This window comes from Panthera onca, chromosome C2 (genome assembly GCF_046562875.1).
Source record: "Panthera onca isolate mPanOnc1 chromosome C2, mPanOnc1 haplotype 2, whole genome shotgun sequence".
NCBI classification, from domain to species: Eukaryota; Metazoa; Chordata; class Mammalia; order Carnivora; family Felidae; genus Panthera; species Panthera onca.
This window is the reverse complement of record NC_138347.1, coordinates 94,400,610-94,425,633: the sequence shown is the minus strand read 5'-3', so window position 1 is coordinate 94,425,633 and position 25,024 is coordinate 94,400,610. Positions and strand designations below refer to the sequence as shown.

Genomic DNA, 25,024 nt, shown 5'->3' with positions numbered 1-25,024 from the left:
GTCAAGCCCTGAATAAGGGGACTCATGATAAATACTAAGTTCAAATTTAAAAGACTATTTCCGGGGCGTCTGGATGGCTCAGTCAGTTAAGTGTCCAACTTCAGCTCACATGATCTCACAGTTTGTGGGTTGGAGACCTGCATCAGGCCCTGTGCTGACAGCTCAGAGCCTGGAGCTTGCTTCAGATTCTGTCTCCCTCTCTCTCTGCCCCTCCCTGGCTTGCACTCTGTCTCTCTCTCTCTTTCTTTCAAAAATAAACATTAAAAAAAAATTTTAAAAGACTATTTCTTAAAGAATATTTCTCTTCCTAGAGAACTCTTAGCTCATCTAATTTCCAGTTTCTAAACCTAGGTGTTTGACATTCCAGCCACTAAAAACATTGTAGTTGCAATTGCAGAGTCTGTGCTTGGTAATGAAGAGTCAGGAAGAATATGAGAATCACCAGGAGACTGAAAAACGAAAACTGGTTTCCAGTGTTCAACAACAACAAAAAAATGTGACTCTAGATAAAATGAACTAATTGTTCAGCCATAATTTGTTGAACACCTAACCTATGCTAAACACCAAGCATAGTTTGGAGAGACAATAAGAAAATAGAATCCCTAACCTATAGCTTACATTCTAGTGGAGGGCCCAGATTAGATCATGAAAAGATACAGTGTTGGGGCACCTGGGTGGCTCAGGCAGTTAAACGTCTGACTCTTGGTTTCGGCTCAGGTCATGATCTCACAGTTCTTGAGATCCAGCCCTGTGTCGGGCTCCGTGCTGACAGCCCAAAGCAGGCTTGGGATTCTCTCTCTCCCTGTCTCTCTCTCTGTCCCTTCCCTGCTTACACTTTCTGCCTCTCTCTCAAAATAAATAAATAAACTTAAAAAAAAAAGTTACTGTACTGCAGTAGAGATTAGTGTTACAACGGAGACCAGAAAATAGGTACAGTGCAAGGGTAGAGAGGGACAGCCTTATGCTACCCGGAGAGGTAGACAGGGCTTAGGTGCAGATAAAGAGACTGACCTTCACCAGCTGATGAATGGAAATGCTAGGGAAGAAGAATGAGGAAAAAGCAGGGAGAGAGTGGCATGGAAGTTTCTTCTGATGGGTGAAAGAAGAAAGACTATCTTCAGAGTGGGGGATGTTCTGGCAACAGCCATCTTAAGCTGGGCTTCTGGTTCATATGTCAGATTAGACATACATGTTGGAGGGCAGATGACAATGGTTTTACTTGGGTGTCATTTAATACAGGTAGGGCTTTAAGCTAATCAAGTTATCTGTTCCTCCGATATTATTTGGAGCCATTGAAGAGGGCACTGTGTCAAGACAGTTGGCTGGTCACTACGACTGGTGGTTTCCACTGGACATCAGCAGGAACACCTGGGCACTGACTTGACACCCATATGGCTCCCTTGTGCAGATGCCAGGCTGAGGCTGTGTTCTCTTGATCTAGGGCTTTCATGACTGTGATATCTCCAAGTCTACACCTCAGCCTTCCTTGAATTCCTCTGACCTGTTCACTAATACTCACTCTTAGGAGAGCCTGGGTAGCTCAGTCGGGTAAGTGTCTGACTCCCGATTTTGGCTCGGGTCATGATCTCACTGTCATGAGGTCCAGCCTCGTGTTGGGCCCCATGCTGGGCATGGAACTTTCTCAAGATTCTCTCTCCCTCTTTCTCTGCCCCTCCCCACTCACATGCATGCTTTCTCTCTCTCTCTCTCTCTCAAAAAAAAAAAAAAAAAAAAAAAAAAAAAAATATATATATATATATATTCAATCTGCAAGTATGCATGTGAACATTTCTATTTTGCAGCTAGTCCTGCAGCTTTTGACATTAAGGATCAAAATTCTCTTACCCTTTTTTTCTGGTTTTGTTGTACCCATATCCCCTCAAAGTGCCAGGTGACTATTGTCCAATTCTTTGAGCTGGGGGGAAGGGAAGATAACAGAGTGAATGGTGGAAGGGACTGAATAAAATGTGTTCATGGGAGAGGACAAGAGATGAGAGTGGAGATAGAGAGGCAGTTAACCAAATTGTTTACAGTGCTAAGTAGTGAGATTTTGAGTGGCTTTTGTTTTCTCTTTAATGCATTTATGTTAAAAACCTGTTTACAAAGAGCCACTTATTACTTTTATAAACAGAAAACTACTCATGAATATTATTATTTTTCTCAGATAACGAAGAATCACAATGAGTCAGCAGGAGTTCCCCAGAAATTAGTTATCATAAATAAACCTGATATAATATTTGGATAGAGCTACTAAGTGGATAAATCAGGAGAATACATATACATGGTATTTCTGATTATTTTATTATGTGGAACCAAAATTGATTAAATAATCTCCAAAAAGTGTTTATCATAATGTGTGACTCTCAACCTAGAGTAATGCCTTTAGCGAATTGCCACAAGGCCCCACATAGCTTCATCTAATAACTTACATGAAAAAAACAAATTTGTGTTTATTAAATTTGCAGCTGGAAACTGAGGGAAAGATATCAGAAGTACGATTCACAATAACTTCAAAGGAACAGCAGCGTGGGTTATATTACTGAGATACCAAGCAGTAATATGTGTCCAGTTCAGCAAACCAGCTCTCCACGCCTGGGATGGGAGGCAACCGGAGAGAGAGTAGGTACAAGACCAACAACTTGAGCTGCCTGCAGGCTCGGGAAGATCTGCAAACACCGGTTCCTTAGCCCAAAGCTACCATGACGTTAGGCATCCTTAATGAAGACGCCACACCTGGAACAAGGTGAGGACTGTTCCTCCATTCTCTGATTAGATGGCAACCTTCATCACTTGCATATCTGTGCCCTACTGGCCCAATTGCATTGAGTGGGGGAGTGGGGAAAGGAGAGATGGCCCTCATCCCAGAGAATTTGGGAGCTATTTTCCAGTGCCAGTGGGCCAATACTATGGCTGCTGGTATTCTTGGAGTCCACGCACTTGTTTGGACCCAATACTTAGATCAGCTAAAGAACAGATACCTTTCTGCAATTTCCCGAACTTGTAACTTCCTCCCCATTGAGTGTATTTGTGCAAAATATTGCACAAGGACTTTCAAAAATTGTTAAAGCTAAGCTTGTTTCTAAAGCCCAGCTCCCAGTTGAATTTGAGATTGATGGATAAAAGATGTTTTCTACTCTCATTTGCTAAAACCATGAATCTGGATTTGGTCCTAGGTAGAGAAAGTGTTCTTTACGATGACATCTCCTATAAGAGGAGATTCTGGTTAACCTCACTGGTATTGATTGACCGTTTCCCAAAAGTCTTTAAGTTGGCATTTAGATATGTGCTCTAATTTAGTCATCTTATTATAAAATCTGCAGTGTATTTAGCTATGAATACTTATAACCAAGTACGTAATAACCTTTTTTACAGGAAGGAAATGTGTACCTCTTAGGATTTTTATTTCTAGTCCTTTTCTTTCATCCTTTTAAATTTCTTTCTTTTCTTTCTGTTCTTTTCTTCCTTACTTTTCTTTGTCTTTCATTTGTCTTTCTTTGTTTTGTCTTTCTTTCTTGTCTTTCTTTTTTGCTTTTCTTTCTCTTGTCTTTCTTTCTCTTTCTTTCTTCTTTCCCTTCTTTCTTCTTTTCCTTCTTTTCTTCTTCCTTTCTTCCCACTCTCCTTCCTGCCTATCTTTCTATAGAGTCAGACAGTACTAAACACAAAACAGTTGATGACTGGGAGCGAGAGCCCAATCTTTATGTAACAGAGGGCCCCCAGACCGGCCTAAACTGTTGCAAATTCAGACAAGCCTAGGGAGGTTCCAGGGCCAGCTGTATTTGTGTGAGACTGAGGAGTCCCCTGAGGAAGACAACTCCCGAGGAAGGAGAGTCAAGGCCAGAGTCCTCGTCCAAAGATAATGTACTAGACCATACTCCCACTATCTGCCAAGGACATGCAGCGGAGCATCACATCAGCTGCTGGGTGAAGGCCCAGGGCCCAGGGCCACCTAGAGGCAGCTGGAGGAAATGAGTGTGGGATCCTGTGTGGCAGGAGTAGCAGACTCCCAGAGGGAGACAGGAGACCATTCTCTGGCTGAATTCTGCAGGAGGGAGTAAGGTCAGAGGAAAATGGTATGGCCTAGGAAATCAGAGTGTTTTGAAATATTTTGGAAAAAAATCTGAAGGGAAAACTGATGTACATCAAAGAGCATATTCCCTTATCATTCATGATGAGAAAATGCTGATAAAAGATAACTCACTTGTGCTATAGAGGTAGGTCCTCTGTTTACAAACACCTCCTTTAGGTTAGGGAGAACCTATGGGTTGTTCATTCCAAAGTTACTCTAAAGCCAGTATTTAAAAGGAAAATTTTTGCACCCTTAAAGGTGCACCCCAGGGGCACCTGCATGGCTCAGTTGGTTAAGTGTCCGACTTCGGTTCAGGTCATGATCTCATGGTCCATGAGTTCGAGCCTGGCGTGGGGCTCTGTGCTGACAGCTCAGAGCCTGGAGCCTGCTTTGGATTCTGTGTCTCCCTCTCTCTCTGCCCCTCCCTGCTCATGCTCTGTCTCTCTCTGCCTCTCAAAAACAAATAAACATTAAAAAAATTTTTGTTGAAAGTGCACCCAAAAAAAGTTGCAAATCTCCTCTAAGGAAATAGAACACAAATTTTGCCTGACTGGAATTATTATACTTTTGAAAACACAATTAAACCTATGTTGTAAATACTTCCACTCGACAAAAGTATAAATGCACTTTGAAACGTCTTTCTTATAATGACTGTCTTTAACTCAGAATTAACAAGGAAAAGGTAAGCAGATTTGGGGAGATTTTTTTATTGCTATTATTATAAACACATACAATGACTTCTTCACAGTGTGTGTGGGCTTAGCTGGTTGTACACAAACATTTCTAGACATCAATAATACTTCTATACTTTCATAAGCTTTTAAGTATAGCACCTTGCAATAATATGGTCTCCCCTCATCACTACATTTTCTCATTTGTGGACCTCAGCAAGCACATCTCCAGGCTTTAGTTCGGGCCAGCTCTGACGTCGCTGGGAGCATCAAACTCATTGACCTCAAAATGCATATAGTTGGGTTCTATAATGTTTTTCGGGGTTTTTTTTCTCTTTTTTTTCTATATCAAGAGAGGAGAAAAAAATATATAAATTGCACGTGGCCTAAAATGGACGTCGTCTGGAGATGACGACTTGTGTTAACTGCATAGCCTTGCTTCCCGTCCACAGAACACGTGCCCATTTCAATATTTACAGAATGTATTATTAGGGAACATAGAATAATAAAACATGAAATGAGGCAAAAGCATAGGAATTTGGCTTTTATTTTCCTTTTGGTAGAGAGATTTTTGTCTCACTCTTGGAACGAACTTAAAATAAAGGCTGTTAAGCGAGGCTGGAAACAATTTTTTTAAGCAAAAGCAGGAGTTATATTCACCTTTTCGGAATTGTACAGATGTAACCTGTCTAGAGAATAAGAAGGATAGAAGGGGCGTCTGGGTGGCTCCGTAGGTTAAGCATCTGACTTTGGCTCAGGTCATGATCTCCCAGCACATGAGTTCGAGCCCCACATCAGGCTCTGATCCTGCTTCAGATTCTGTGTCTCCCTCTCTCTCTGCTCCTCCCCAGCTTGTGCTTTGTCTCTTTCTGTCTCAAAAATAAACATTAACAAAAATTTAAAAAAAAAAAAGAAGGATGGAAGAGAGTAGTAGATGACATTAGAAGAACTCATACAATGGCATTTTTTAAAAAAATACTTTGGTCAGTTTAGCATTAAGAAAAACAAGGACACCTGGGTGGCTCAGTTGGTTAAGCATGCAAATCTTGATTTCAGCTCAGGTCTTGATTTCGTGATTCGTGAGTTCAAACCCCACATCGGGCTCTGGCCAACAGCACAGCCTGCTTGGGATTCTCTCTATCCCTCTCTCTCTGCTCCCCCCAAAAATAAATAAAATTTTAAAACTCAAAAAAAAGAAAAGAAAAACAAAGGGTAAGCGTTTTGTGATTTGTGTATGCATGTCTGTGCGAGTAAATGATAAGTCTATTTCCGTAGGTCTTACTGTTTCTTATCTCATACACACACACCAGAGGACTTACCTATATAAGGTCCATACAGAAGTGGGTCTGACTAAAGATGGCAGAAACTTCCTCAGAGTCTACCACATTGTGCCTCTCCTTCCTGCCACTCACTAAACATGATTTACAAAATGGACGCTTTCAAAAATTCTTCTGTCCCTCTCTTTCATAGGAAATAGACGATTTTCCTAACACATAAACACCTCTTACCCCAAGTTTACAAGAACGTGGATCAGGAGTCTGACCTATCTCTTTTGAAAAGCTGCCCATCTTTCATATGGAGCGTAACAGATGAAGTGCAAAAATAGCAATGGATACCACTCTAGGCGATCATCGATGCTATAAGGAGCAAGGAAAGGAGAACCTCTGTGAAGAGAGAATTGGAAGAAACAGTAGAATTCACTCTGTTTTTAAATATCCTAAGTGAATATGGTCTAAAAACCACAAAGCATAGTTTTATCCTCAAAGGATGTAAAGGAAATAGAATCTTCAGAAAAGAAAGGCTGATTTGTGCTGGGGAGAAAGCTGAAAAGAACATTTTATAAGAAAGTCAAACTTCAGCCAAGCCCTTAGTTTTTTCAGCCTGAGGCCTGAACTATAAAAATTGGAAGGAACTCTCTCTTTAGGACTAGACCAAAGAGTTTATATTATGGATCCTAGCAGCTAACTTTGTGTTAACTACTTCTCTCCCGCTATGCTAAGCCTGGTAATGGGATTAGGATGCTTCTACTCTGGCTTCCTTCTTCCACTTTCCTCTCTGCTAGGAAAATCTAGGACTGTTGGGCATGGAGGACGGCACTTGTTGGGATGAGCACTGGGTGTTGTATGGAAACCAATTTGACAATAAATTATATTTAAAATAAATAAATAAAAATTAAAAAAATAAAAATAAAAATCTAGGACTATTATTAGCATCATTGCCTGATTATTGGTAACACAAATAATTATTGGCAAATAACCAAAACTGAAAAAAAAAAAGTTTAGCAACAATATACGAGACATTGCTCTGTTCCACATATCCAGACGATTTTAAACTCAGTATCAGATAATTATAACGTGTGACCTGTGGAACTTGAACGTTTATGCTGAGCTTATATCAAATTTATCCAAGTTGAAACAACTGAGTAATGATGTCAAAGATTCATACTTAATAGTTGAATTGTATTCCCTTTAAAACTTAAAGGTGAGTTGGGGCGCCTGGGTGGCGCAGTCGGTTAAGCGTCCGACTTCAGCCAGGTCACGATCTCGCGGTCCGTGAGTTCGAGCCCCACGTCAGGCTCTGGGCTGATGGCTCGGAGCCTGGAGCCTGTTTCCGATTCTGTGTCTCCCTCTCTCTCTGCCCCTCCCCTATTCATGCTCTGTCTCTCTCTGTCCCAAAAATAAATAAAAAACGTTGAAAAAAAAATTTAAAAAAAAAAAACAAAAAAAAAAAACTTAAAGGTGAGTTGAAAATTTAGGAAAAACTATGAAATTTTTTTTTTTAATGTTTATTTTGAGACAAAGATAGACAGAGTGTGAGTGGGGGAGGGCCAGAGACAGAGGAAGACACAGAATTGGAAGCAGGCTCCAGGCTCTGAGCTGTCAGTACAGAGCCCAACACGGGGCTCAAACTCATGGACCATGAGATCATGACCTGAGCTGAAGTCGGACACTCAACTGACTGAGCTACCCAGGCTCCCCAAAAACTATGAGATTCTTAAAGCAGGACCTGTTTCTCCCTACGGTATTGCCATTCAAATTGAAGAACTGAACTAATATAAGTAATGATGCATCTGTCACTAGAGGGGGTTAAAGCATTTCTGTCCTCTGTTGCCCTGGGGAAAGAAAGGTTCTAGAGAGTTGTCCTTCCTCCCCTTTGGTATGTGTGGGAGTATTAACCCCCAAATAGAAGAGTGCTAAACTTTTTTTTTCATATTTTGTTTTTCTATAAACAAACTTTATCTGTGGCCTTGTAGCAGACAGTCAGTTCCAGGAAACACACAGCAACAATGTCATTCCCCTTGCATTGCACATAATATAAAAACAGAGTTTAAGTAAATATTTGAATTAGGACAATTTGAAAAATTTGACTTTGGAGTAGCCTTTCCCTGGCATGTATTGATCACTCCTTTGCAGAGTGGCTGTTTCGGTAGATGCAGTATGCCAAAGCTGCACCGTTTAAATGAAGCCGGTTCAATGAAACATAGCAAATACCAGCAGGGTATCGTCTTAAAAACTCAGCCTTTGCAGAACAGAACTCAAATTAGGAGGCTCAGCTCCTGCTGTGTATCAAAGAAATCTGACTTTAACTAGCGGTAGAGCAACACCTAGTGCTAAATGTAGATATAGCAGAAAGATCAGTGGTCACAACTGGCTTATTAAATTACGTTAAGGTTGCAGTTAGACAGCTTTCTGTATTGGTATTTTGACCATGGAATTAGTCTGTGAAATGACAGGCATGGACTGGCTGATCTCTCAGGTCCCATTCCATTCTGCAATTCTCTAGTTGGGTCATTACTATGTACTTTTCATTCTTATTGCCCCACATGTTTTTTAGTGAACTTGTCAGTTGGGTAAAGGAGGCTTGCTTAGGCCGAGCTTTTATCTTTAATGTCAATTAGCTTTGTGTGGATCATGAGGAAGAAATAGAAAGGCTTATGTACTGGGACAATGAGATGGGGAAGTATCTAGAAATGCCTTTTTCTCCTCTTTAAAATAAATATATAAATAAATAAAAACCAGGGCAGGGTATCTGCATTGTTGAAAAGAGAAAGGAAAGTGTGGGCCTTTGTGTACACAAATGATAGCATCATCTGGTAAAAGTAGGTGTTTATACTATGCTACCCAACTCCTTATGTCAAAAGGATGCACTTAGTTTACCAGTTGTCCTATCTCAGAAAAGATCACAATATCATCTGAATGGAAATATGCTACAAGCATAAGTTTGTATAATCCACTTCTCATGAGTACAAATTTTCATATCTGCACTATTTCATTTTTCTATAGAGTAGGAGAAGACACTTGTTATCTATGAAAAGCAGCCAGATAAAGAAGTAGATGAAACCCTTGAATAGACAGAGATGCATAAAGATCATTCAATTAGATAGATCCCTGTGAATATGAGCCGCTTTAAAAGTTGGCATCACCGTGGATTAAAAGGCACATTCGAGCTTTCTCCCAGAGGCGGAAGTTCTTGCTAGACTCACGCGGTTCGTCTGTGGCCTTGTTTCTTCCTCTATTTAACACAGAGTCATGTGGATGTTTGTCACATGCTGGTAGAGCAAGGTTAAAATAATCCCAGGATGGGCACACCTCTCCTATATATTCACATACAATGCACATGTATCTGCAGTGCGGTCTCACAGCTCAGAGAGTCAACCTGGAAGATTTTCTTCGTGTTTCTATGTGGATTTTCATGGAGAGGGAATGGAGAGATTTAAGGTACCAAGATATTAAATGTTTCCAAGTGAAGCCCTGAGGAGCCAGCTTTCTCAGCAAAATGGTCTAGATAAAAGCAGTTTCATTCATTCATTCATTCATTCATTCATCAGTACTTCCTAAGCATCTACTATGGGCCAGGTATTATTCTTGGCTCTGGAATGTAACAGGGAACAAAACAAAGTCTTTGCCTTCATGGAGCTTTCATTTTAGTTGAGAAGACACACAGCTAACAAATAAGGCAAGAGCTATGAAGAATAAAGTCAGATGATAAAAATTAAGCTCAATAGAGGGATGGGGGAAGAGATTGATGAGAAAGGTCTGTGATGAGGGGCTTTTTGAGCAGAGACCTGGATGAATTGTGGGAATGAATCAAGTGTTTGTACCATCTTAGCTCACCTTGCTTTCTTGTATTATGAGCATACAGAAAAGTGAGGTTCCTGATATTTTAACCATTGCTTGGAGAGTAGAGTAAGGACTCTGTTTCCTGGCCAATCAGAAGCTGGTTTAGAGAGGTTAACCCTACCTAGCCACTCTCAGCTAGTGGATGGGGATTTATCTTTGAGTTCCCTGCATGTCCAGAGCCTCACTTAATTCTCATCAATCTATTTATCTACACGAGGTACTCCATGGCTCCTAATGGTACCAGTTGCCTCCCGGCTTTTCATCCCTTTTCAAGGAGCTGGAAAAGAAGAGCGATTTGGCTTTACGTTCCTTCAATCCTTTCCCTTCTTGGCCTCTGCTGTGTTGGTTGACAAGTTTTAATTATTTTATGACACAGTCACCAGGGCTGGGCTGAGATCACCAATTTGTTACTCAAAGGCTGTTAATTATCCAGCTGGCGGATGCTGGCTCAGGGCTGTCTATTGGTGTGCCAGGAGGGCAAAGTGAGGCCTCCATAGAGGAACTCTAGGTGAAATCTCTCCAGCAAAAATCCAATTGGCCAATAGACAGTGTGCAGTGCTTGGTTTGTTCCCTTCGCTTATACCAGACAGAAGTGGATCTAGCTGGTGGTTCCCAGCCCTCAAGGAGATAGCATTTTTACTGATAAAGGCTTCTTAGAGACAGGCATTTGGGCCACGCAGGCAGTTTAGCTCCCTTGGGATTTCTTTCAAGTCACGGCATCTTAGATATGGAAGGAATCTTAAAAATTATCTAGTCTAACCTCCACATGTTGCCGAGAAGAACATCAAGATTGTGAGAGGTTTTGATTTACTCAAGGTCACACAGCCATGGTCTTTCCCTACTGCATTATGCTGCTCCCCCATCTTATTCATTTGTTTTAGCCTCCACCCTTGGCCAGCCATTCGGGAACAATGCGTGCAACAGCCATCATCTCCACACTAAGGGCAAGAGCCCCCGCATGAAGCACTGAAAGATGGAAAACAAGGCACAGCAATGTTCTAGATAGAAATTCGGATTTATACTTCAGTACATAGAAATGAAACTTTGGTTTTAGTTTTCCCCTTTGTTCTAATTTTGTAAAATGAAATAACGAAGAATCTCTCGCTCCCTCCCTCTCTCTCTCCCTAACTGGGAGTAGAATCAGCAGTTCTAAAACTGTCTCCTCTGTGGATACGCAGCATCATCTCCCTTCCTATCATGTTCTTGGTTTGAGTACAACCCTGGTATGCAGCTTTGGTATGCTTCATGGTTCAATTTTCACATATGCATATATGTTTTACAAGATGTAGTACATCTGTAAACTGACCTGGTAGTGAAGAACAAAAATTACCAGCTTCAGAGTCAAGCATCCCCAGATTCAAAGCCAGGATTCAAATGCTGATTGGTTGTGTCACCTTTGTTATTTAACACCTCAGAACCTCAGCTTTGTCATCTGTAAAATGGGAAAAACAATGACAACGATAGTGAAGCCATCCTCACCGTTCCTCCCTCTCTTTTGCTTATTGCATGGATATAATTGGATCCAAACGTGGGTTTAGTTTCTCACAGAGCAATTTGGTTCTTTCCTTTTTCAAAAATGCCAAGAGAAGGAACTAAATGAGTATACATTTCCTGTCTAAGAGGATTTCAAGGTCTGTCCCTGAAATCAACTTAAAAACAAGCATAATCTGAGAACATTTCAGGTTGCATAGAGTTCCTTCTCTCTCATTCTGCTCCTTTGCCCTTTCTCTCTATTTATTTCCCTTTTGTCCACCCTACAAATATCTTTTGTAAAATGTACATGAATGGCCCGTGGTTTCCATCGGTCCTCTGTCCTGGAATCAACTCTGTCCAGACCCAGGCTTTGGATCTGTGAGTGACGCAAGAAGCTGTTTTTGGCTTCGGGAATGTTTTCTTCTATGTTCTGACTCCCCTCTTGTTGTCCTTCTTTCCTCTCCATCTTCTCTCCACCTCTCTTCCCCAGACACCCCCACTGTTTCTCTCTTCCTGTTTTCTTAGTTTCTTCCCCGCTCCTTGGTGGCCAAAGCACCAATCAATCACAGCCGCTGCCACAATCTCAGTTCTATCTGTGGCTCCTCTGTCTCCATGATTAAACAAGATAGGAGCAGCCTTTCCAAGGACAGACCATCTCCACAGTAGCCTGTGGGAGGCTGCCTGGCGAGGTCAAGCCTGCCAATAAGAGCATTTCCTTGCAGCTGCAAGGCTCGGGAGAGCAAACTGACAGCGAGCTGCACAAGTTTGCCGCGACACACTTAAGTTGTTTTGCTCTGCAAAAACATGGGAAAATTCTGATAAATTCCAGATGATTTCAAAACACATTCGGGGGTCAGATATACAAAAGGCAGATAAAATCTAAATTAGGTAAGTACAAGTTGATGCACAAATCTCCATTTGGGTCCAAACATCTTGCAGATTGGAAGGCTTTAAATTTGACAATTCCCAGTTAGGGATGATAAAAATTGAACTTTGCTCTCCTTAAACCCCAAGCCATTATGAGAAGAGAGGGTTCACTCAAAGTTGAAGTCAAATGGTTAGTAAAAAGCAGAAGCAAATAAATGATCATTAGGAAGGTTTTTATGCTGTTAAGACACTTGAATAGCTGGAAAGACAAAAGAGTATATAGAAGATACTCATCACTGGGTCCACATGAACGATATATCTTCACAGTATAAGCTAACATACCTGTTCCATTGTCCCTATTCTAAGAAGACGGGCTCCATGTTGGTGTTGAAGGCAGGCAGTGGATTTTTCCTTACAGTCCTTATACTGTGACCTGCATTCATCAATACTGTCAAGGATTATTGAGCCAGTTGTAGCCATATGTCTGAATAAAAGTTAGACCTTTCATTTTACACAGTTAATGAATTTGCTTTTTTTTTTTCCTCACCGTTCAATTTAAAATTTTTGTACCTATAGAAAAGCTGAAAAAAGCATAAGAAACACTAAACTAGTTTCACCAATGGGACATTCTTTTATATAAATATCATGCCATTCATTCTCCCAAGATACTCAGCATTGATACACTGTTATCCAATATTAAATGCATATTTAAATTTTTCCAATTGTCTCAGTAATATTTTATTACCTTTCATGACATGGACAATTTTAAAGAGTCCAGGCTACTGCTTCGTAAATGTGCCCATAACCCGAATTTGTCTGATTGTTTCTTTGTGATTAGATTCAGGCCAAACATTTTTGCCCAAAACACTATTCAGGTGACAGTGTAGACTTCCATTGCATCATATCAGGAGGCACTGATGTCAATTTCTCCTGGTATTGGTGATACAAAGTTTGATCACTTGGTTAAGGTGGTGACCGCCATATTTTCCGCTGTAAGAGTATCCTTTTCCATTGTGCTTGAATCCCAAGCACAAGGGGGGTAGCAGAGTGTTAATTTTCTAATTTTGTCATTCCTTTTGTATATATTAGATGAAATCCTTAGTATCAAACCCGGGTCTTTCTGATGTCAAAGTTCATGCTCTTTCTGCTACCGGAGCTACCTCTCCAATATGTAAACAAATGAAGCTAATCATCTGAAGCTGCTGGGACAATAAAGCATTTTAATTTCATCTCTTGTTTAGAGGTCTGTTTTCTTTTACCTTGACAAAAATAGTCCCCTTTCTGTAACTTTGAGACCCACTTAAAAAAAAAAAAAAAAAAAAAAAAAAACAGAACAAGATGCATGCAGAGCTATTTCTAGTGTTCACATGTAAAGAGGTAGAGAGTGTCCAAATCAGCTTCTCTCCTTCAGCATTGCTGACATTATCCCACCCTTTCGGGGGGATTTAGGTTACATTTCTTTCTTTCTTTTTTTTTTTTTTTTTTTTTCAGTGGCAAAGCTGGATTGAAGAGGAATTTGGCACAACCTCTGCCATTCTTTCCTGAGCAAAGACCGCTGGATCCCCCTAGGTAAGGGGGAAGGTAGGGTCTGCAAAGCAGCCTCCAAGGAGGATTGATTGCACACCCCCTTCCTGTGGTGCCAAATGGGAGGCAGGGGGCGCTGGAGGAGGACAGGAGGTGGCGGGGGGCCCTGTGAGCCTTGCTGGCTGCAGACACCAGAACACAGAAGACATGGCCCATCTGAGAGGAAGCCCTGGTCACAAGCAGAATTACACTCTCTCCTTTCCAATTAGCTGCCTTCTCTGCAAGTCTCTTTGCTTTAAGGAAGCTGGTGCGGGTAGATTCCTGCGGAAACGTGTGGCTGGGAAAAATCCCTGGTTCTACCTCTGTCCCTTTTCTTCTTCACATTAAGGGGCAACAATTCTTCTAATCACGAATAAATTCAGGTTTATAAGTCACACTGGCAGTATCAGGGTTAGCCTGCCAGTGTTACAAACCCTAAAAAAGCCCCCCCAGATTAAAACAAAAAATATTCTCTTTGTTTGCCATCTTTGTACTGTTTAACATGAGTATTTCAACAGTCTTTATTTTCCAAACACGCAAACAGGGGAGAGTGATCTGACCCACAGTATATTGACATACCATGTAGCTATAACCTTGAGATAAAAAGTAAAGGAAAAAGTCAAAACAGCCCAAACCAGATACTAACACAAACAAGTCTTTCCTCAGTCCAGACCCCTTCCCTCTGTAGCGAGGGCAACACTAGGATTAGCACAGAGTGGCTAGCACTCTGTGGTTAGCACTATGTGTGGCATAGTGGACACACTTACCTCTATGCTGGGGCAGACGCTCAGGGCCCAAGTGCACAGCTACAAGGTCCAAAGTATTAGTTCATTTGTTCCACAAATGTGTATTAAGTATCTATTCTGAGCCAGACACAATTCTAGGTGTTGGGAACATCTTACACATCTAGGGCTTGTAAAAGACTTGGAAGGCCTCTGCCCTTGTGGAACTTACCTAGTGGCATTAGGAACAAAAGAGAGAGAGAATATCCTCCCACAATGTTGACAGAAGATGGGAAATAACGGCTATTGCAGAAAGCCTGAGGTGATTTCCTGGATCCTGTATATCCAAGAAAGCCACTGCTTCAAAATCTGGGTCGCACTGTGGAATAGCTATAGAAGGCCAAAACACGGAAAGAAAAAGGCAGAGAATCAGAGAGAAGCTTCCCTCCTCACCATTCATGCAAGGATCCTTTAGGAGTTTTACCATATTGATCAGGAAGAGTCAAACCTACTGTCTGTAAGTTGATGCATAAAAGCAACAGTAATGACTGTGCCTCTGTCCCATGCTGAAAGAACCCCAAAGATGGACCGCCCAACGTAATAATAGGGAGATAACTAAGCTTCTTTGCTATACAGAGCTCGGTGCTGAGAATTTTACATGCATTGGCTCATTTACTTTTTTTAATCACCACTCGGTGAGATAAACACTAATTTTATTCCCATATGAAGAAAGACCCAGAAAGTTAAGTAAATTGCCCTTGCCCAAGGACACATACCTGGCAGATAATGGATCCTAGCTCTGTCTCATACCAAAATCTATGTTCTAAACCACTGCATTTCCATTCATAAAATTATTTTTCATCATCTCATTTAAAAGAAAGAGTATCAATATAGAACAGGAAAATTATTCAGCTATCTTCAGAAAACGGTCTGTGTTTTCAGATTATTATCTTAGAAGAAACAAACGTGTCCTATTAGTCAAAAGCAAATACATACCACTTTCTCAAATACATGAGAAATTAAGAGATAAGCCTTTTGCAATCGCTTCAATGTACATAAGCCCAACGTCTAATTATTGAATTGAATTATGATTCAAGAATGATTGGAGAGTAGGGGCCGTGGCGGCTGCGGTCATGGTGGTGGTTGTGAGGTGAGGCAGGCTGAGGGGGAGCAGCCCGAGGGGGGATAGCCCGAGGGGGGGAGGGCGGGGGCTGGTGGCAGCAACGGGTGGACTCGCGATAAAAAAAAAAAAATTAAGAAAAAAGAATGATCGGAGATTGGTATTTCATCCGACTAATAAGTTACTGCTCAAAGTGCATTTTACAACTGTATACACTTCCACCTTCGTCCTCTACTTGATAATTGAATTAATAATAAAACACCTAAGATGAAACTGGTTTCGAGAAAACAAGACAGAACTCCATGATGAAGCGTATGCCCCTTTGGGAATGAAACCGTGTCAAAAATCTTTATCAAAACTTCAAAAGTATGGTAATAGAACTGAACTTTGAACAATGGGGAGAGGTCTTGCGTTTGCTTGAAATCATTGAAATTAAATGTAATGAAAAGTGATCAGAGTGCTTATTTTTACTTTGTTTTGTGGGAAATTGTGCTGGGAATGTGGATCTATTGTGCACAAAGGATGTTGGCTTTATGCTGGAACCACCAGGCAGGTTGAGTTGAGAAACAATTAGCTCAGTCAGCAAGCCTTTGAATCTGATTAAGCCAGGAAGTGGGCACTCCCCACGACAGGGCAGAATGAAGGGAATGGAGGCTGAAATCCAAAACAAGGAATGACTTCTCCCTCTCCCTCCCTCTCTCTCTCTCTCTCTTTCTCTTTCTCTCAGGAAACTAGTATTAGAATTAATTGTATCAAATTTATGTCAAGGATTACTTCATTACAATTCACTATCTTTGGTGAAACAAATGCAAGCTTGTTTCCAAGTAGATCAACAGTCCACATGCGTCATGGCTACTGTCTCCAAGAAACTTCTGTTTACTGAGGCCTGACATACCCTCATGTTTTGGTAACAAAATATCTTTGAGATCCAGGACCCAAGTCACAGAGGAAGATGCAGAGCCTATCCCAGGCTGCTGGCCGAATTCTCATTTCTCTCGGGACTCTCAGTGTATTCTCTGGAGTTATCGCTTTCTTCCCTGTCTTTTCTTACAAGCTTTGGTTCACAGGATGGAATGTCTGGATTGCTTGCCCCATCTGGAATGGAGCTTTGGTAGGAAAATATTTTATTACATATATTGAGAGAGTATAGAAAGAAGGGAGGGAAAGAAGAAAAAGAATGACGTGTCTTTTTGGGGGTGCTCCTGGGTGGCTCAGTCAGTTAGTTGAGTGTCCGACTCCGGCTCAGGTCATGATGTCATGGTTCACTATTTCAAGAGCCCCACATGGGGCTCTGTGCTGACAGCTTGGAGCCTGGAACCTGCTTCAGATTCTGTGTCTCCCTCTCTCTCTGCCCCTCCCCTGTTCATGCTCTGTCTCTCTCTGTCTCAAAAATAAATAAACGTTAAAAAAAAATTTTTTTAAATAGACATTAAAATAATTAATTCATTCATTCATTTCAAAAAAAAAGAATGACATGTCCTGTTTAAGTTTTGCAACAATACAAAGAAGTCAAAATTCTACAGAAAATTAGATGACTGTAGAACATATATTTCTATTAGTTGTCTCTTAAATGTACAATCTTTCTTAATATCATTTTATCATATACACTATCACGTGTACTATAATGAAATGCTGTTCAAGAAATTCTTAAAAAGTTGTTTTAGTCTTCTCACCTTGGTTTTCTGAGAAATTGGAATCTATCTTTTGAAATTTGAATTTTATTGTTTTAAGTTTTTTTTGTTTTTTTTTGTTTTTTTTCAATAATCTCTACCCTCAATGTGGGGCTCAAACTCACATCCCTGAGATCAAGAGTCACATGCTCTCATGACTGAACCAACCAGGTGCCACTAAAATTTAAATTTTAGAAAAGAAATATGTAAACCATAAAAAATGTAAAAAAAAATGGAGAACCGAGTAAAATAATCTTCAGATGAATGCTTTCACTAGAAATACTCAGGTGTGTTGACATGATCCAAGGATTTGCAAGCCCCAAACCTTAGTTCTCCCACATTTTTCTTTGCACGCAACTGTTTGAACTGCAAATAATTCAAGAATTTGGGTGATGTACTTCACTAACTTCACAGTTCATTAGCAAGTGTGCATGTGGCAAATATAAGTAGGCACCAAGTAGCTGCTCCATGTCTATTTACTGAATGACTGTACAAAGGAAGGATTAGACCGGTACCCTAGCCCTCTGCGTCAGAGAAATGAACACATCTAGCCTTGTGAGTTGGTGTCTTCCATGGTGGTATGATTTAAGAGGAGTTACAGAGGCTTGCAACAAATCCTTCTCTCATTGTTTCCTGTGATGCATGACATTCACCATTGGAGACTAGAGAATTAGACTTTAAAGCCTTTTGATCTGAAGGAGTTTTCTATTGAAATGTAGCCAGTCTTGGGAGAGGCAACACTCTAAGTCTTAAAAAATCTAACTTTAACTAAGATATCACCTAAAAGCAAGATGCTATAAAATACAATTTTAATCTATTTATTAAGTAAATATGTATTGATAACCTACTACATGCTTGAGTTAACAATGGGGGAGAAAAAAAAAAAAAACAAACAAGGTCTCAATGTTTAAAAACTCCATCTAGTGGGACTTAAGGATGGTGAGTAGATGGGAGAAAGCCAAATGGTGCGAGTGTGGGACTGAACAAGGAAACACTTTGATGATGTTTTCCTTTTTTCTTTTCTCTTCTTAATTTTTTAAATGTTCATTTATTTATTTTGAGAAAGAGAGAGCAAGTGGGGGGAGGGGCAGAGAGGGAAGGTGAGAGAGAATCCCAAGCAGGCTTTGCACCCTTAGCACAGAGCCTGATTGCAGGGCTCAAGCCCACAAACTGTGAGATCATGACCTGAGCCAAAATCAAGAGCCAGACGCTTAACCCACTGAGCCACCCAGGCATCCCTTCTTTTTTTTCTTTTACATCTACCTCCCAGTCTTTCCGGTCTGCTCTTTTCCTCATCTCCTACCTGAAACCATATGTTCATTCAAAGAAAGAGTTATTAAACATTTACCAGAATGCAAAAATGACAGTGACATTTATTCAAGCAGCTTCCACACTTTCTGTTGATGACCCAGAGTAAGAAAAACATTTTACATCCAGGACCTAGAATGTACATAGTTGCATGTATATAGTTCTCTCTAGATAAGTAGTTAGATTTTGATACATATATAGAACATAGAACAAACAGCTTCAAAAAAACAATATTTTACCTTCTGTGTCAAATGAATTGATATTTTCTATTCTATTAATTTTTTTTAATTCTGACTACAGAACTGACCCAGTGTTTAATAAAACCATAATTATAGTCCAACTCTGTATTCCTTTCTTATAATTCTTTGCCTATCCCTGCAGCCTATCCTAGAACATTCAGCAGACACTGAGAGTTGATTAGGATCACAAATTATTGAATACAGATTTGCTCTATGCCAATATCTGTTTTATCAGTTACTCCCAGAGAAATGACAAGGTCTGTCTCCAGCATACAGCTAGTTGGTGGCTATTTGATTTTGAGACCAATGGCATAGGGAATTGGAATCCGAAAGGTAGGATTTGGGGAGACGGAGCCTATGCTCAAGTCCTGATTCTGACATTCTTGGTATATGGTCAAGAGCAGGACCCTCACTCAGCCAGTTATACACTGCCTTACCTATAACATGAGGAATTTTGTAGGTAAAGAGAGTCCATGCAGAGCTGTCTAACCCTAAGATGCTCAGTGAGAATGACCAAATTTGAACAAAGATTGTGTAATAAAGAGCTTCCCCGGTTTTGAAGCTCTACACACACGCTAGTTAATACCATGCCTTTCGTCTGTGCTGTGAGCGAGGAAAATTTCTACCCTCCAGGTGCTGGGAGGGTACCCTTCACATGGGGAATTCATTTCCTGATTTCAGGGGGACAGAGGAATGTTCTGGCACCAGTTGCTTAAGTAACTTTAATTCAAAGTAATCAATACACCAAAGTGGCGTATTTGGGGGCTGCCTTCCCTGAATCCCATCCGTGCCCAATATCCAAACGCTTTGATCCTAACCTCTTGCTGCCTGCTTACTTCCCCATTCCATTCCCTGCCGAGTGGCTGAATTCCCCATCCTGTTAGCTTTGGGACCTCATCTCCTACCACTCTTCCCTTAGCTCATTCCATTCCCTTAGTCATCACACTGGCTCCTTGTTGTTTTCAAATATTCCAAGGTGTGTTTTTGCCTCAGGGCCTTTGCACTATCTGTTCTCTGCCTGGAGCTTCCTCCCACACAAGGCTTATTCTCTAACTTCCTTTTAATTCTTTGAAGAAATATCACTTTCTCATTGATGCCTTCCTTCATTACCCTCATTTCCCTATTTAAAATTGTAAATCTCAGGGTGCCTGAGCGGCTCAGTCAGTTAAGCATCAGACCCTTGATTTTGGCTCAGGTCATGATCTTATGGTTCTTGAGATCGAGACCAGCATTGGGCCCTGCCCTGACATCGCAGAACCTGCTTGGGATTCTTTCTCTCCCTCTCTCTCTCTGCCCCTCCCCTGCTTGCTTGTTCACTCTATCTCCCTCAAAATAAATAAATAAAACTTAAAAAATAAATAAATAAAATAAAATTGTAAGTCTCTCCCACAACTGGCATCCCCAGTCTCTCATTCCCCACTCTATTCTTTTCCTGATGGTCCTTATCACCATCTAATATATTACATAATGTATTTATTTATTGTTTGTTAATACCCCTCCCAACAAAATGTATATTGTACGATGGTGGGGATTTTTTTTTCTATTTTGTTTACTGCTGTGCCTCCAGCACTTGGAACAGAATGAGTCACATACTAGGTGTTCCATAAATACTGTTTGATAAATATGGTTGAATAAGGGAATGAGTCCGTGCTCAGGTGGTACAAAATGCATCATATCAGTGAACTCTCATTAGGTTGCAAGGACTAAAAGTCAAGCCAGTATTCACACTAAAGCAGGACAAAATCGTCATGAAAAGGAAAGCAGTAAGAGTGCTCACTCTTTCAGTAATGTCTAAATTTGGAACAATGTGATTTTTTTTCTTTTTCTAGTGAGTTTCCCAGTGAAGCACAGCTCTGTCTGATCGGGGTCAACTACAAAAGGTCTCTGACTCGTGCCACAACTTTCCTTCCTTCCCATTTCTCAATGTGCCTGAAGAGTGAATCTTCCTTTGGTGGAAAGACAATGTGTGCATTTCAATCCTATTGACATTTCCTTTTGCAAATGACTCCATATCCCTTCGGAGACTTAGAAAAGATAGATTTTTACAAGCGGAACAGAACTTTGCATTTGTTCAGTGCCTTCATTTGAGACTTTCTGAATTCTTCAAAGTATCGGTCCTCAGAACTCTCCTCACTCTACTCTGATAGCCACATGATAAGCAGTTTTCCTAGGATTTCTGAACTAGGTTATTTAAAGGCCATCAGCTGCCAGAAAGTATGCAGCAAGATCACAGTGCCTGATGGACTGGGCTCTACTTGAATCCCGGAAAACGTGGCTTGGCACCCTCCAGTGACTTAGTTAATGGCAAGCCACAGTGCTGTATCCAGAAGCCTACCTGGAGACAGGAACTTGGGGAAAGGTGGGCAAGATGTCCCGTGCAGGTCCCAGTTTCCTCCCCTGTCAGAGAAGGGACTTGATTGTACCATCATCACTCAAGCCTCTTATAGCTTCAGTGGTCCTGAGATTTCCAAACACCTGATGGCCAATTTCCGCTTAGATATCCTAAACTTCTGTAAGCCCGGCTTGTTCCCCAAAAACCATCTCACCACCAAAAGCAGTGATTTCTTCTCCAGACTTTCCTGGCTTTGAACTCGATTTCAAACCCTAGAGTGACTTTTGATTTCAACCCTTCCCTCCAAACTAGTGCTTCTTAAACTGTAATGTGCATATGAATCACCTGGGGATCTTGTTAAAATGTACACTCCGATTCAGGAAATCTGGGGTGAGGCCGGGCACCTGGGTGGCTCAGTCGGCTCAGGTCATGATCTCATAGTTAGAGGGTTCGAGCCCCATTTTGGGTTCTGCACTGTGCTTGGAATTCTCTCTCTCCCTCTCTGCCCCTCCCCTGCTCGTGCTCCCTCTCTCTCTCTCTCTCTCTCTCTCTCTCTCTCTCTCTCTCTCGTCTCTATCTCTCTCTCTCAAAATAAATAAATAAACATTTTTAAAATTTTATTTACAAAATCTGGGTGAGGCCTGAGACTCTGCCTGTCTCACAAGTTTCCAAGTGATGCCGATGCTGCTGGTCCTAAGACCACTCTGACAACAGTGCCCTAAACCAACCCACCCTCAGCCTCACTCCTACCCCACCGCATCCAGTCAGTTGCTAGCTAACTTTTATTTTTCTCGTGAGGCATATCCTTATCCATTCTTTCCTCTCATGCTCACTGGGCACCACCTCCCCCTCAACTCCTTACCACTTCCCACCCCCACCCAGGTTTCATGCCTACATGACTTTGATAGCCAAACTGTGGGAACCCATTCATTAATGAATCATAAAATCCATCTATTGCATAGCTAGCAGCATTTATAAAAGTAGAATAGAATAGAATAGAATAGAACAGAAATGGGGCACCTGGGTGGCTCAGGTGGGTCAGTTCAGCGTCCAACTTCAGCTCAGGTCATGATCTCACAGTCTGTGAGTTCGAGCCCCATGTCGGGCTCTGTGCTGACAACTCAGAGCCTGGAGCCTGCTTCGGATTCTGTGTCTCCCTCTCTCTCTGCCCCTACCCCGCTCATGCTCTATCTCTCTTACTCTCAAAAATGAATAAATGTTAAAAAAAAAAAATTTTTTGAAGACCCAATTCTGACAGAGACGCCTAGGCCTCACCTCATTCCTACCCAGCACACACTTGAGCACAGGCTTGTCTTTCTAGACCTCTGCTGTGTCAGTCAAGCTCCTCCTTCAAAAACCTTCAGTGTTGCTTCATTGTCCAAAAGAAGCCGAGATATGTTAGCCTGAATTTTGAGGCCCTTCTCAACCTAGCCTCATGTGGCTTTCAAGCCTGATTTCCTACTCTTTTCTACCAGGAACCAGAGCTCCTGCCCCTCTGGGCCCCTGTCTCACTGTTTCCCAAGCCTGGCTGCCACCTTCCCACCTTTACATGCATTTCTCCCACTGCCCAGACTGCCCTTCCCTCTGCCATCTCCTGCTGAAATCACACCCATCCCTCAAACCTGCTTCGGGTCCCGTTTCCCCCATGCTGCTTTCTTCCACGATCATCCCCCCTGGAAGCGGTATCTTGTCACTGGGCCCTTCTCACACGGAGTGTACTCACTCTTCCTGCCTCATTTTGTGGACACTCTTATACGCACATTACTTTCACATCTGGACTGCAAATTCCAATGAAAGTTGGAGCCACTGTGTGTATGATTATTACTTGGTGAGCTTGCTTGTCCTATTTATCCTCTCTGTTCCATCTTCTAAAAAGTAGGAGAAGATCAGGGCACCTGGGTGGCTCAGTCGGTTAAGCTTCCAGCTCTTGGTTTGAGCTCAGGCCGTGGTGTCCTGGTGGTAGTGAGATCAAGCCCCATGTCAGGCTCCATGCTGAGTGTGGAACCTGCTTCGGATTCTCTCTCTCTCCTTCTGCCCCTCTCTCCCGCTCATGCGCACTCCCTCTCTCTTTAAAATAATAAATAAATAAATAAATAAATAAATAAATAAACTTTTTAAAGTCGGAGAAGATCTCCATCGTTATAAGGATTAAATGAGTTATCGTATGTAAAATGTTTAGTGTAGTGCCTGGCATACATACAGTAAGGGCTCAGTAAATGTTAATTTATGCTATTATGCCATCTGCAGAGTGCCTATCACATCCCTTGTTGGCAGTAGACTCACAACAGATGTTTATAAGTGAATAAATTAGCCCATATTAAAATGATTCCTCTAGGGGCACCTGGATGGCTCAGTCAGTTAAGCATCTGACTCTTGATTCCAGCTCAGGTCCTGGTCTTGTGGTTCGTGAATTCGAGCTCCGTGTCAGGCTCTGTGCTGTCAGGCTCTCTCTCCCTCCCTCTCTCTCTCAAAATAAATAAATAAAGTGATCCCTCTAAAAGTTTCTATTACTGTTGTGATGCCTCCCCGCTTCCTTCAATTCGTCTGCTTCTGGGAACCTTTAGTCCTTTATGTCCTTTACAGGGGGCAATTTAAAGAGCCTGTGGGAGGGCCCACAATTATCATCCGACCAGAGTGTTAGCTGCTACCGTTGCAAACCCCAAGCAATCTCTCTGGAACTGCCTGTGGAGCAGAAAGCTAGCCTGCCAAGAAGAGTAGAGAGAGAGCAGAGTGCAGGACTGGGCCTTCTCTCCGGGCTCCTACCTCCCCAGGCACCCCCTCTGGGTCCTTTCTGAAACCCAACTGCCCTGTTGTGCCCAGCTCTTGCCTCTCAGACACCGCCTCTCACATTTCCTTTTCCCATTTGACTTCTCTCCCCTACCCTCAAAACTCTTCCTTTTTCTTTCTTCCCTCTTCCCTGTCTAAATACAAGAGTTTAAAAAAGAAAAGAAAGCAAGAAAACAGGAGGCTATGACTCAGGGGACACCCGCCCTCTGTCTCGCAGGCATGCTGGACAGGGGCACCAGGGAAGATGGGTGTGCTCGCCCCTGAGCCACCTCCGTCCACAGGGTGGGTTTCCCAAGTTACTGAATGGCATTCATACACCAGCCTACTCCATGAAAGATCTTTTCAAAGTTTTGTGTAAACAAAGCAAAATTCAAGCTGGCAGCTACAACCAAAATATCAGGCGACTGCAATTCGGCTGCATTTTTCAACTTTTGAAAGGAAAGAAACGGTTCATGCCAAAGTGGTTAAGGCAACCTGGAATCTAAGCGTCTAATAATGTCAGCTCTCTCCTTGGAGTTACACCAGGAGAGGAGTGTACCCTTCACTTTTCTCTTGTTTGCCCCTGTGTTTCTCGCCCGTAGAGGAGTAACGTGCCCATTGGATGCCTTTGCCTCTGAAAGCGTAGACTGGCCCCCGGCTCAACATCAATGTTCAATTGCTCTTAATAATTCTGTTTTGTTGTGCTATTTATGCTGGCTCAACCTCCACAGGGTCCCTTGGACACTTTCCTCTTGAGAATCAAGCCAACCTCTTTCGACTACAGATGGTTCTGTTTTTATCCACGGGAGTTTTATGGTGCGGCAATGCCACGTCTGGAATTTCAGCCTGAGCCACACGAGAAGTGTTGTGTGAACGTACATGTGCATACTTCTCCCCCACCTCTCTTGAATTCTCCAAGTCAGGCATTCAAAATAAAATATGCCAGGAAAATGAAAAGCTGGATCTAAAAAAAAAAAAAAAAAACAGGCTGGACACAGAAGCTACAAAAGCAGCATATCACAAAACCATATTGGTAGAAGCTCTGATTTCCACCCCCTTAAATTTGTTGATACTATATATACAGTCATGTTTATTTCTCTGTCAAAA

At 41.7% G+C, this 25,024-nt stretch overlaps 1 protein-coding gene across 6 annotated transcripts in view; it reads left to right on the top strand.

The window, feature by feature from the left end:
- The window catches only part of TMEM212 (transmembrane protein 212), a 58,100-nt gene that overhangs the window by 13,260 nt on the left and 19,816 nt on the right, over nt 1-25,024 (top strand). For 4 of the 6 annotated variants that reach the window (XR_009612576.3, XR_009612578.3, XR_009612579.3 and 1 more), the window contains exons 3-4: nt 2,466-2,743; nt 13,689-13,766. Coding sequence is in view for 1 of the 6 variants with exons in the window: in XM_060640750.3 (XP_060496733.2) it covers nt 16,555-16,713 (159 nt within the window). In the remaining 5 variants the exon portion in view is untranslated. Of the gene's footprint in view, nt 1-2,465; nt 2,744-13,688; nt 13,767-15,711; nt 16,714-25,024 lie in introns of those variants that run through there. The other 2 variants (XR_014135231.1, XM_060640750.3) reach the window with 2 other exon arrangements.